We start from the raw sequence: 12,490 nt of genomic DNA, 5'->3' as shown, positions 1-12,490 counted from the left end.
TCCAACTAACTGACTGAACCCAGACTTTTGCAATTAGACATGGAATTAGAATTTAGAATTGGCTATGATACTTAGAACCATGTGATTTCAGAAGAGTTACTTTTGGTATCCTACCAAAGTTAACAGTATTTACCAAATGGGCTGTTGTGAAACTAACTGAGCTAACACGTGAAAACATTTGACACGGCAAGTAAGTTCTCAATAAATATGATATTTTCCCAGTGGAACTATTTCCCTTAACAATTAGAAAACAACTTTATCACGTTTGACCCTTCATGTACTCCCTATACTTCTAACTTACTTATGTAGCTTTTATTATATAGTATATTTCTAACACTCTTTTTTCATCAACTCCTGTCATCTCCTATCTAAGAATGCTGCTTGAGAACTTTGTAACAATAAGGGCTGACTCCAGTTCAGTAATAATCAATGACAAAGTACTGATTTCTCTAATTCTTAGAAGTATTCAAGTATTAGTTAAATGACTTTCTCTTAAGGATTCAACAGACTTCTATATTGGAAGAAGATTAAATGAGATAATAAGTTCAAAGTCTGTTTCAATTCTGATATTATACAATTCTAATTGCCATTTCTTGACTGGGCTGCTACATCACGTTTTAAGTAAATTAAAATCATAAGCAGATACACTTAAGCACTGTAACTATGAAGTCTGACAGTAATCTCTTTTTTCTTTTTTTTTTTAAATGAGGGAAAGCGCGAACGCAGTCCCCCACTATCACAAATTATGCAGTCCAGTTTTCCTAGTAATCTCTTTTTAGTAGAATAGTCTTTTGTTTCAATTTCCATTCTTAAAACACTCCAGTTAATACTCACATTACTCAGATTGAGTTTCTTTTTTTAGAAATTGAGATAAAATTGACATAAAACATTGTTTCTTTTTAAAACAACATACATGAACAAAAAAACTATCATCTCCTAAAACTATTTTCTTTTTTGCATCTTTTAGATCTTCTAGACACACATAAATTTTTAAAAAGTTAAATCATAACAAGCATACCAGTTAAAATTGGTTTCTAAGTTTATCTTTCGGTTTTGAGACAGATTTATTTTTTCCACTTCTAGACCAAATTTTCCCATTTCATGTAATGTATTTAGTTAGTATTAAGCTTGCACAAAGTTGAACATTTTTTTTTTTGTCTGGTTATTAAAGTATTTCACCCTGTCATTTAAGCATGAAACCAGTAGACTGCATCATCAAATACTGCCCAAAAGTCACAGGTAGTATTTTCTGTGAAACTAATAACACTTACCTATGATGGTAGAACGCAAATGTCCAACGTGAAATCTTTTGGCAACATTAGGTGAGCTGCAAATAATTGCAAAAGTTATATTTCTGTTCTAAGAACAACAGTTTTAATATAAACTAGGTCATGCCTCCACAGTTTAACACAACCGAGGACTAAGGCCTTTGGTAACTGAAGGCAAAAATAACTTAAAAATTAGAAACTTAAAGCAAAGACAAATCAGAACCCAGAAAGAATCACACTTGGTGAAACTGATGCTGTGATGCAGGAGGTGGCCCCATACACAGAAATGGTACTCAGGGAACAGAAACACTTAGGGATTGAGAGAAAGATGAAACAATTCAGAGAGAACATTTTTTTTTAATGCTACATAATTTATTGAGAGTTTGTTCTGTACTAGACACTGAACTGAACTATACAATTGACTTACGTATTTAATCTCATATCATCTTCTGAACAAACTTCTGAAGATAGAATTATAATTCAATTTTATAGGTTCTATAAACAGAAAACAAGAGAAGTGAGAATTGCTGAAGCTCACAATGAGATGGTGGAAAAATTTAAATCAGAACTCAGACCCCTGGTTCCCAGTGCTGCGCTCCTTTCCTTCCTTCCTTCTGTCCTTCTTTCCTTTTTAAAATCGTATCGCATATGGGATAAGTCATAAAGGAGGAGCTGGTTGATATGTTTTTCTTTAGCCATAGAACCTTTTCAGCTTGGTGTCCAGGTTTTTAAGGGAATCTCTCACTACCAAGTTTTTATTTTTTTTTTTGAGAAGGCATCTCTCATATTTATTGATTAAATGGTTGTTAACAACAATAAAATTCTGTATCGGGGACTCAATGCACAGTCATTAATCAACCCCAAGCCTAGTTCTCAACAGTCTCCAATCTTCTGAAGCACAGAGAGAACAATTTTATACAAACAATGTAGATTATTGGGAATTAATTTAGCATACCAGTTTGCAAACCTTTTATCCTCTTAAAAATTGCTGAGGATACAAAAGAAATTTTGTTTATATGGGTAGTATCTGCCAGTATTTACTCTATCAAAAGTTAAAAGTTGAAAAACATAAAAGATATTTACACATAAAATTTCCAGAATAATCAGAAAAATGATTCACCACTCCAAACTCTCAATCAACACATTGATCACACTTTATTGTACATAAAGTACAGTGGAATCAGTATTTTACAATACCAAATGCTTTTACAGCATTCACTACCTGATAAGTATGCACTTAACATTCATTATTACACTTAATATGCATAAAAGCTGTGAGGTAAGGAACTTTCACCTCTTATTTTACAGACGAAGGAACTGAGACAAAAAAGAACAAGATAATGAGCAAACTGTATCTTGATGACTCTTGAATCTGGGTGATAAGCACATAGGACTTAATCACATTTTTCTCTCTGTGTATGATGAAAATTTTCTAAGTTTTTCAACATTAAAAAAAGATAAACCAACTTGAACATAGCTGGCTAAAAGTGGTAAAATTAGATATTATTTTGGTCTGTCTCTAAAGCCTTGTTATATAATCTTTTTAAAGGGTATTACAATTGAAAAAGTTGATCTTACATAAACATGTCCATAATTGTGAAAGTATTAAACCTCAAGGGTGTTCAGTTAATTATTACTTAGAAAGAAAGTAAACATCCTTCTATACAGTTGAAAAATAAGGGAGACTGGATTAAAGATGACATCCTGAGAGGTGAGACAGAGACCTCCTCCTAAAACCACATATAATATGAAAATATAATTAATACAACTAATCCTGAAAGAGCAACAGGAAAGAAGGCTGTGACAGACTGCATACACCTGGAAAAAAGAACAGACCTCCCGTGACAGGGTAACGTACCAAAGCCATGACCCAGCAGGATCCAAGCCCTTCTCTCACCCCAGCTCACGGGTGGGAGGAAGAGAAACAGAGAGGGGAGGGAGTGGAGGCCTGGGACTGCTGAACATCTAGCCCTGGAGATCTGCTCTGGGAGCAAGAACCTACATTGCATGGTGCTTTGGTGATTAGTGGGGATGGAAAGCTAAGACAGGCAGAATACCTGAAGAGAATGAGATTCCAGCTGCTTGTGGAAAACAGGGATCCATACCCGGCTGATCTGGGTGGACAGTCTGAGAGACTTCCTAAAAGTGAGATGGCTGCTAAAGCGGCAAGGATTGCACAGAACATACTGCTTAGGAGAAAGGACAAGGAGACAAAATTGTCTGGGTGCACTCTGCCCAGAAGGTTGGGAACTTTCATGATCTTCAGGTGCTCCATCCCCCTTGTGGGCTATGCAGCTCCAAGTCCTCCCACCATGATATGCCGCCTGCTGCGCCTTCCTCCCAGGCAGCCCATATCTGGCTTGCAAACTGGTAAACCCTGCCATGGCGTCAGGCCAGTGAGAAGGAAGCCCCACCTACAGCAGCTAAGCATAGAGGCTTACACATGTGTGTCTGGCCCACTGGTTCTGGGAGTGGAGACAGGCATAGCAGCCGAGAAGCAGGAAACAGCTCTTTCCTCCCTCCAGGCACCAGCACCACAACTGTGAATCCCGACATCGCTCCAGCAGCTGAGCAGCTCCAGAGAATAGAGCTTCTGGGCACTAGAGGGCGCCACATACAAACATGAGACGTCAAAGAAACCTGCTTCAAAGCAAAATCTCAACACTACCAGAAAAAGGCACAAGTGAGACTGAACTAATCCATCTTCCTGAAAGAGATTTCAAAATAAAATTCATAAACATACTCCTGGAGGTACAGAAAAATACTTAAGAACTCAGGAATGAGTTCAGGATGGAGATCCAATCATTGAGGAACACAATGGAGGGTTTTAAAAGAAGATTAGATATGGTAGAAGTGATTAAAATAAAACAAATTACAGAAGAGGAATACAAAGAAGCTGAGGCACAGAGAGAAAAAAGGTATCTAGGAATGAAAGAATACTGAGAGAACTGTGTGACCAATCCAAATGGAACAACATTCGTATTATAGGGGTACCAGAAGAAGAGGAGAGAGAAAAAGGGTTAGAAAGTGTCTTTAAGAAAGTAATTGATGAAAACTTACCCAATCTGGGGAAGAAGATAGTCTTTCAGGCCATGGAGGTGCACAGATCTCCCAACACAAGGGAAGGAGGACCACACCAAGACGTATAATTAAAATGACAAAGATCAAGGATAAGGACAGACTATTCACAGCCGGAGAGAAAAAAGATCACATACAAAGGAAAACTCATCAGGCTACCATCAAACTTCTCAGCAGAAACCTTACAGGCCAGAAGGGAGTGGCATGATATATTTAGTGCAATGAAGCAGAAGGGCCTCAAACCAAGAATACTCTGTCCGGCAAGATTAGCATTTAAATATGAAGAAGGGATTAAACAATTTCTAGATAAGCAAAATATGAGAGAATTTACCTCCCACAAACCACCTCTACAGTGTATTTTGGAGGGACTGCTACACATGGAAGTGTTCCTAAGGTTAAACAGCCTTCACCAGAGGTAATAAAAAGAGATAGACAAAGAGTACAGAATATGATACCTAATATATAAAGAATGGAGAAGGAAGAAAAAGGAGGAAAAAAAAAGAACCATTAGGTTGTGTTTGTAACAGTATACTAACTGAATTAAATTAGACTGCTAGATAGTAAGGGAATTACCCTTGAACCTTTGGTAACCATGAATCTAAAGCCTGCAATGGCAATAAGTACATATCTATCAATAATCACCCTAAATGTAAATGGTCTGAATGTACCAATTAAAAGACAAAGAGTCACTGAATGGATCAAAAAACGAGACCCATCTATATGCTGCCTACAAGAGATTCACTTCAAATCCAAAGAAATACAGAGACAAAAGTGAAGAGATGGAAAAAGATATTTCATGCAACTAATAGGGAGAAAAAAGCAGGAGTTGCAGTACTTGTATCAGACAAAACAGACTTCAAAATAAAGAAAGTCACAGAGACAAAGAAGGATATTACATAATGATAAAGGGGTCAATTCAACAAGAAGATATAACCATTTAAAATATCTATGCACCCAACACAGGAGGACCTACATATGTGAAACAAATACTAACAGAATTAAAAGGGGAAATAGAATGCAATGCTGTTCATTTTAGGAGACTTCAACACACCACTCACTCCAAAGGACAGATCAACCAGACAGAAAATAAGTAAGGAGACAGAGGCACTGAACAACACTTTAGAACAGATGGACGTAACAGACATCTACAGAACTCTCCACCCAAAAGCAGCAGGATACACGTTCTTCTCAATTGCACATGGAACATATTCGAGAATAGATCATATATTAGGTCCACAGACCACAAAGGTATTAAACTAGAAATAAATTACGCAAAGAAAACAAAAAATCCCACAAACACATGGTGGCTTCACAACATGCTCAAAAATAACCAGTGGATCAATGACCAAATAAAGACAGAGATCAAGCAATATATGGAGACAAATGAAAACAATAATTCAACACCACAAAATCTGTGGGATGCAGCAAAGGCCATGCTAAGAGGGAAGTATATTGCAATATAGGCCTACCTCAAGAAATAAGAACCATCCCATATGACCAGTCTAAACTCACAATTAACAAAACTAGAAAAAAAGAACAAATGAGTCCCAAAGTCAGTAGAAGGAGGGACATACTAAAGATTAGAGCATAACTAAATAAAATCGAGAATAATAAAACAATAGAGACTATCAATGAAAGCAGGAGCTGGTTCTTCGAGAAAATAAACAAAATATATAAACCACTAGCCAGACTGATCAAGAAATAAAGAGTCTACACACATAAACATAATAAAAAATGAGAAAGGTAAAATCACTATGGACACCACAGAAATACAAAGAATTATTAGTGAATACTATGAAAAATTATATCCTAACAAACTGGATAACCTAGAAGAAATGGACAACTTTCTAAAAAAATATAAACTTCAAGGCTGACCCAGAAAGAAACAGAAAATCTGAACAGACCAATTACTAGCAATGAAATTGAACTGGTAATCAGAAAACAACCTAAGAACAAAATCCCTGGACCAGATGGCTTCGGCACTGACTTTTATCAAACATTTAGTGAATAACTAATAGCCATTCTCCTTGAAGTTTTCCAAAAAGTAGAAGAGGAGGGAATAATTCCAAACTCATTCACTCTCATACCAAAACCAGACAAAGACACCACAAAAAAAGAAAATCACAGACCAATATTCCTGATGAACATAGATGCAAAAATACTCAACAAAATATTAGCAAAATGAATTCAAAAATACATAAAAAAAGATCATCCATCATGATCAAGTAAGATTCATTCCAGGGATGCAAGGATGGTACAACATTCGAAAATCCATAAACATCATCCACCACATCAACAAAAAGAAAGACAAAAACCACATGACCATCTCCACAGATGCTGAAAAAGCATTCAACAAAATGATAAAAACTCTCAACAAAATGGGTATAGAGGGAAGTACCTCACCATAAAAAGGCCATATATGACAAACCCACAGCCAACATCGTACTTAACAGCGAGATGCTGAAAACTTTTCCTGTAAGAGTGGAAACAAGACAAGGATGCCCACTCTCTCCACTTTTACTCAACATAGTTCTGGAGATCTTTGCCATGGCAGTCAGACAACACAAAGAAATAAAAGGCATCCAGATTGGTAAAGAAGAAATCAAACTGTCACTGTTTGCAGATGACATAATATTGTACATAAAAAGCCCTAAAGAATCCACTCCAAGACTACTAGATCTAATATCTGAACTCAGCAAGGTTGCAGAATACAAAACTAAAACACAGAAATCTGTTGCATTCCTATACACTAATGATGAACTAGCAGAAACAGAAATCAGGAAAACAATTCCATTCACAACAGCATCAGAACGAATAAAATACCTAGGAATAAACCTCAACAAGGAAGTGAAAGACCTATACTCTGAACACTACAAGACACTCATGAGAGAAATTAAAGAAGATACCAATAAGTGGAAACACATCCCATGGTCATGGATAGGAAGAATTAATATTATCAAAATGGCTATTCTGCCTAAAGCAATCTACAGATTCAATGCAATCCCTATCAGAATACCAACAGCATTCTTCAATGAACTAGAGAAAATAGTTCTAAAATTCATATCAAATCACAAAAGACCCCAAATAGTCAAAGCAGTCCTGAGAAGGAAGAATAAAGTGAGGGTGTTATGCTCCCTGACTTCAAACTCTACTACAAAGCCACAGTAACCAAGACAATTCGGTACTGGCACAAGAACAGACCCATAGACCAATGAAACAGACCTGAGAGCCCAGATATAAACCCAAGCATATATGGTGAATTAATATATGATAAAGGAGCCATGGACATTCCATTGGGAAATGACAGCCTCGTCAACAACTGGTGTTGGCAAACTGGACAGCTACATACAAGAGAATGAAACTGGATTATTGTTTAACCCCATACAGAAAAGTAAACTCGAAATGGATCAAAGACTTGAATGTAAGTCACGAAACCATAAAACTCTTGTAAGACAACATAGGCAAAAATTTTGTGAATATACACATAAGCAACTTTTTTCTGAATGCATCTCCTCAAGCAAGGGAAACAAAAGCAAAAATGAACACATGGGAGTACATCAAACTAAAAAGCTTCTGTACAGCAAAGGACACCATCAGCAGAACAAAAAGGCATCCTACAGTATGGGAGAGTTTATTTGTAAATGACATATTCGACAAGGGGTTAACATCCAAAATACATAAAGAACTCATAAGCCTCAACACCCATAAAGCAAATAACCCAATTAAAAAATGGGCAGAGGATATGAAGAGACAATTCTCCAAAGAAAAAATTCAGATGGCCAACAGGCATATGAAATGATGCTCCACATCACTAATTATCAGGGAAATGCAAATTAAAACCACAAAGAGATATCACCTCACACCAGTTAGGATGGCCAGTATTGAAAAACCTAAGAACAACAAATGCTGGCGAGGATGTGGAGAAAGGGGAACCCTCCTACACTGTTGGTGGGATTGTAAGCTAGTTCAACCATTGTGGAAAGCAATATGGAGGTTCCTCAAAAAACTAAAATTAGAAATACCATTTGACCCGGGAATTCCACTCTTAGGAATTTACCCAAAGAATATAATTTCTTAGATCAAAAAGACATATGCACCCCTATGTTTACTGCAGCACTATTTACAATAGCCAAGAAATGGAAGCAACCTAAGTGTCCATCAGTTGATGAATGGATAAAGAAGATGTGGTACATATACACAATGGAATATTATTCAGCCATAAGAAGAAAACAAATCCTACCATTTGCAACAACATGGATGGAGCTAGAGGGTATTATGCTCAGTGATATAAGCCAGGCAGATAAAGACAAGTACCAAATGATTTCCCTCATTTCTGGAGTAGAACAATGAAGCAAAACTGAAGGAACAAAACAGCAACAGACTCACAGACTCCAAGAAGGGACTAGAGGTTACCAAAGAGGAAGGTGGGAGAAGACTGGTGGGGAGGGACGGAGAAGGGGATTGAGAGGTATTATGATTGGTACACATGGTGTGGGGGGGATCATGAGGAAGACAGTGTAGCACAGAGAAGGCAAATAGTGACTGTGGCCTCTTACTACACTGATGGACAGTGACTGCAATGGGGTATGGGGGGGGACTTGATAATATGGGTGAATGTAGTAACCACATTGCTTTTCTATGTGAATCCTTCATAAGAGTATATATCAATAATACCTTAATAAAAATTTAAAAAAAGAAAAATAGGGAATCTTCCACTACTAGCCAGGAGAAAACAACAAGGACTGGATTTATCCCTGTGTCTTAAATAATGAGAAAAGCAGAAAAGTCTATCAAACACTGGTTTTATAGACCAGACAGTGAAGGGCTGGGACCCCTGAGAGAACAGGAGCAAGCAAGGTGGCCCCTATGCCACCAATCTGTGAGCCAAAGCAGAAAGCTCCACAGGGTAGAATATTTATGTTAGAAAAGAAGAAAGGTTTCAAATCAACAATCTCAGATTCTCCTTTAAGAAACTGGAGAATCAAAGTAAGCAGAATAAAAGAAAATGACATAGATAAAAGCGGAAATCAATAAAACAGAAAGAAAAAGAGAAAATGTTCTATACCATAGTTGTAGTAGTGGTACTCAACCTGAACACCTTTGCCAAAACTCACCAAATTCTGTATTGACATATGGTGAACTGTATTGTATTGCATTTAGTTACACCACCAAAGAGCTGATTAAAAAAAAATCAATAGAGAAAAGAATGCTATGAAACAATAAAAGTAATAAACCAGCCCTAGAGGTATTGAGATTAAAAGAACACAGAATACAGTTTAGTGAGAAAAGCAGGAAGTAGAACAATATATACTTTGGGGATTTGTTTATAAACACATAGAAATCTCCAGGTGGGTGAACAAGAAAGAGTACTGGTGACTGCCCATTAAGGGGAGAGCTGGGAAAGTATGGTGGGGAGGAGACTTTATCACTGAATATTCTTTTATTATCTGAATTATTTTCAAACTAGCTATTTATCTGTTTTTCTTAAAAAAATAGCTTTCACAGACCTTTTGTATTTTTTCTCTAGGATTAGATGAATTGAATTTATTTAGGTCTTCAGCCTTGACAAAATGTACCTTAAAATCATCAATCTGTCATTTCTTGGCATCATATTTCTACTGAGAAGGGAAAACAAGGAAATGGGAAATAAAGATTAAACTCCTCTGGCATCCAAAGTAGCCACAGTGAATGAATTACAATCTGGACACCTTATTGGGATTAATAAAATTTTATTTCATGTAATTTCCTCAAATCTTGTAAGAAAAAAACAGGTATTATTGCTCTTATTTTCTAGATAAGAAAAGAAAGTGTTCCATCCAAGATCATCAAATCTGTTACGAACAGTCAGAACTGGTACCCTGATTTCTCAGATTCCCGTTTTACCAATCAGAGGTCCTCAACCTGTTGTGAGGAAAACACTTCATGCTGGGGAACCACTGGGGGCGGAGAACGCTGTGCTGAGGAAAGGCTGCCCTGCTGACTGCGCTCCTCCAGGTTTGATCTGAACGAAACAGGAAAAGGCTGACTTGCAGAGAGGAGAGAGGAAACAGTAGTCAGCTTCAATTCTTGTACCACCCACGGGAAAGAGCCTATCTATGACGGACTGGCATCTACCCTGGCACTTTACACTACTTCTAGATCTCACAAAATATATGACACCCAACCGTTATCAAGGAGGCGGTGAAGGTTAAGTATACAGGCATCAGAGTTAGCTCTATGACCCTGAGCAAGTTACCTATTAATATCAGCACCATTTCAATTTAAGGGGCAAATTTCTTGAGCACAGTGATTGTATCTCTGCCTCTTTTCAGGAAGTGCCTGGTCTACTTAAGATACTATATGTTAAAAAAATTATCTTCTCCTGCTTCTCATTTTCAGAAGAAACTCAAGAACAATGTTTTCTATCAGTTTTGACCCTGTCTCCAACTTGTTTGTCTCTATTTTGAAACCACAATGGTAAACACCATAGCATCTGGAAAACTTAGAAGGGATGGAGCAGCTCAATTCCCAGAGCAAAGTCGGATGGAAAATAACGGAGCGAAGATGGGCGGCTGGGGCAGGGACTCTGCCTTCATCGGCATTCAGATGCTCCTTAACCTCCAGCCTGCCTTAACGGGTTGAGGGAGGTTATGGGGCAAATGCATTAGCAAACAAACCGCCACACAAAAAATACAAAAAACCTACAGAACACAACTCAAATAGAACAAGTGATGTTTACACATTTGTTAGAAGCATGAACAAAAAAGAACATTATATGGAAAACAAAACTTAGGAGAAAAGCCAGAGAATCAATGAGTATTAATTGGCCTTGGTATTTCAAGCTCCACTGGGGAGGAGGGATGGTGATGGTAAAGTAAAAATGGGGAGAAAGGTGCTAAAAGTGAGCAATAGCTGCGAGTTCTCAAGTTTCAAGAAACTTACAAGGCATTACAAGGATGAATGCATGGCGACATATTACACCGCCTCCCTACTCATCTTCCTTTATTGCCCGTTAGGTTATAGCAAGGAGTGTGAGAATAATACGGTACTGAAGGGCCTCCCCAGAGAAGAAGGCGATGTATTCTTCTTGAGTTTAATTTAAGGACATGAATGAAAAGAATTAGATAGGCACAAACTCTCTGCCACTCTTGCCATTAAGGGATGTTGTCTATTCGCCTGCCCCTTGAATCTAGGCTGATCGTGTGCCTCTGACCAGCAGAATGTGGCAGAAGTGATGCTGTGCTTGTTCTTGATAGTAAAGAGTAGATACCTTTACTATCTTTAAGCCCGGAGCACCTTCACAGAGAGGTCTGGCTAGTCTGCTGCTGGAGAGACAATGTGGAGAGAGAGCGATGCCTGGTCAGCCCTCAGGTGAGCTGCCAGACCAGCAGGTGAGCCACCTGGGCTGCTAGCCTCGGTACGACCTCGAGATGACCACCGGCCAGTAAGAGAACCATTGAGCTAAGCCATTCCTGACTTCCTGATTTATGGAGTCGTCTAACTTTTTCTTATAGAGCTGGACAGTAGGTATTTTAGGCTTGCAGGTCACCTGGTTTCTGTCTCAACTATTTGACTCAACTCTACTCAATTGACATTGTAGTATAAAAGCAGCCACTATAGACAACGTGTACAAGCCTGTGTTCCAATAAAACTTTATTTACCAAAACATGTGACAGGCTGATTTTTGCCTAGCAACTGATGTTTGCCAATTCCTATTTTAAGTATTAGAGTGGCTTGTTATGCAAGAAGAGATGAGTCAAATGACAGGCAACTTTCTTTGGTGATTGGTCTTAGCGTAGTTCCTCTCTGGTTTGAGATGAAGTCCCTCTCACCTATGACACCACAAATGTTTAAACTCAACTTTAAATATTACAATTGGGGTGCACTGGTAGTATAAAATTTATTCGTATCTGTCCCTTCCATAGGAGCATTAGTTTATTCAATCAGCCTTTATCACAAACAGATCACCTTACTGAGTCTGAGAGGGTCTGCTTTTCTGACACAAATGAGTGGCAGAGACAGTACAAATGCTGAATTCATAAAACCCATGTACCTGTGATTACCCAGGTGCTAATCAAAACTAAGTTTAATTAAGCTATCATCATAAATTGTGATAATGAGCTAGGAAACCTGAAATTTTATTTCCCATATCAATTTTTTAAAAT

General features: G+C 37.7%; 1 protein-coding gene across 4 annotated transcripts in view; it reads right to left on the bottom strand.

Annotated features, from left to right (window-relative positions):
* Positions 1 to 12,490, bottom strand: part of RARS2 (arginyl-tRNA synthetase 2, mitochondrial) — a 75,510-nt gene that overhangs the window by 24,083 nt on the left and 38,937 nt on the right. For 3 of the 4 annotated variants that reach the window (XM_017671695.3, XM_037013881.2, XM_017671697.3), the window contains one exon: positions 1,272 to 1,327. In XM_017671695.3, coding sequence (XP_017527184.3) covers positions 1,272 to 1,327 — 56 coding nt within the window. Of the gene's footprint in view, positions 1 to 1,271; positions 1,328 to 1,695; positions 1,764 to 12,490 lie in introns of all 4 variants that reach the window. The other variant, XM_017671698.3, reaches the window with a different exon arrangement.

Source organism: Manis javanica, chromosome 13 (genome assembly GCF_040802235.1).
Source record: "Manis javanica isolate MJ-LG chromosome 13, MJ_LKY, whole genome shotgun sequence".
Classification (NCBI taxonomy): Eukaryota; Metazoa; Chordata; class Mammalia; order Pholidota; family Manidae; genus Manis; species Manis javanica.
Note: the sequence above shows the minus strand (reverse complement) of the source record. Positions and strands in the feature narration are given on the sequence as shown.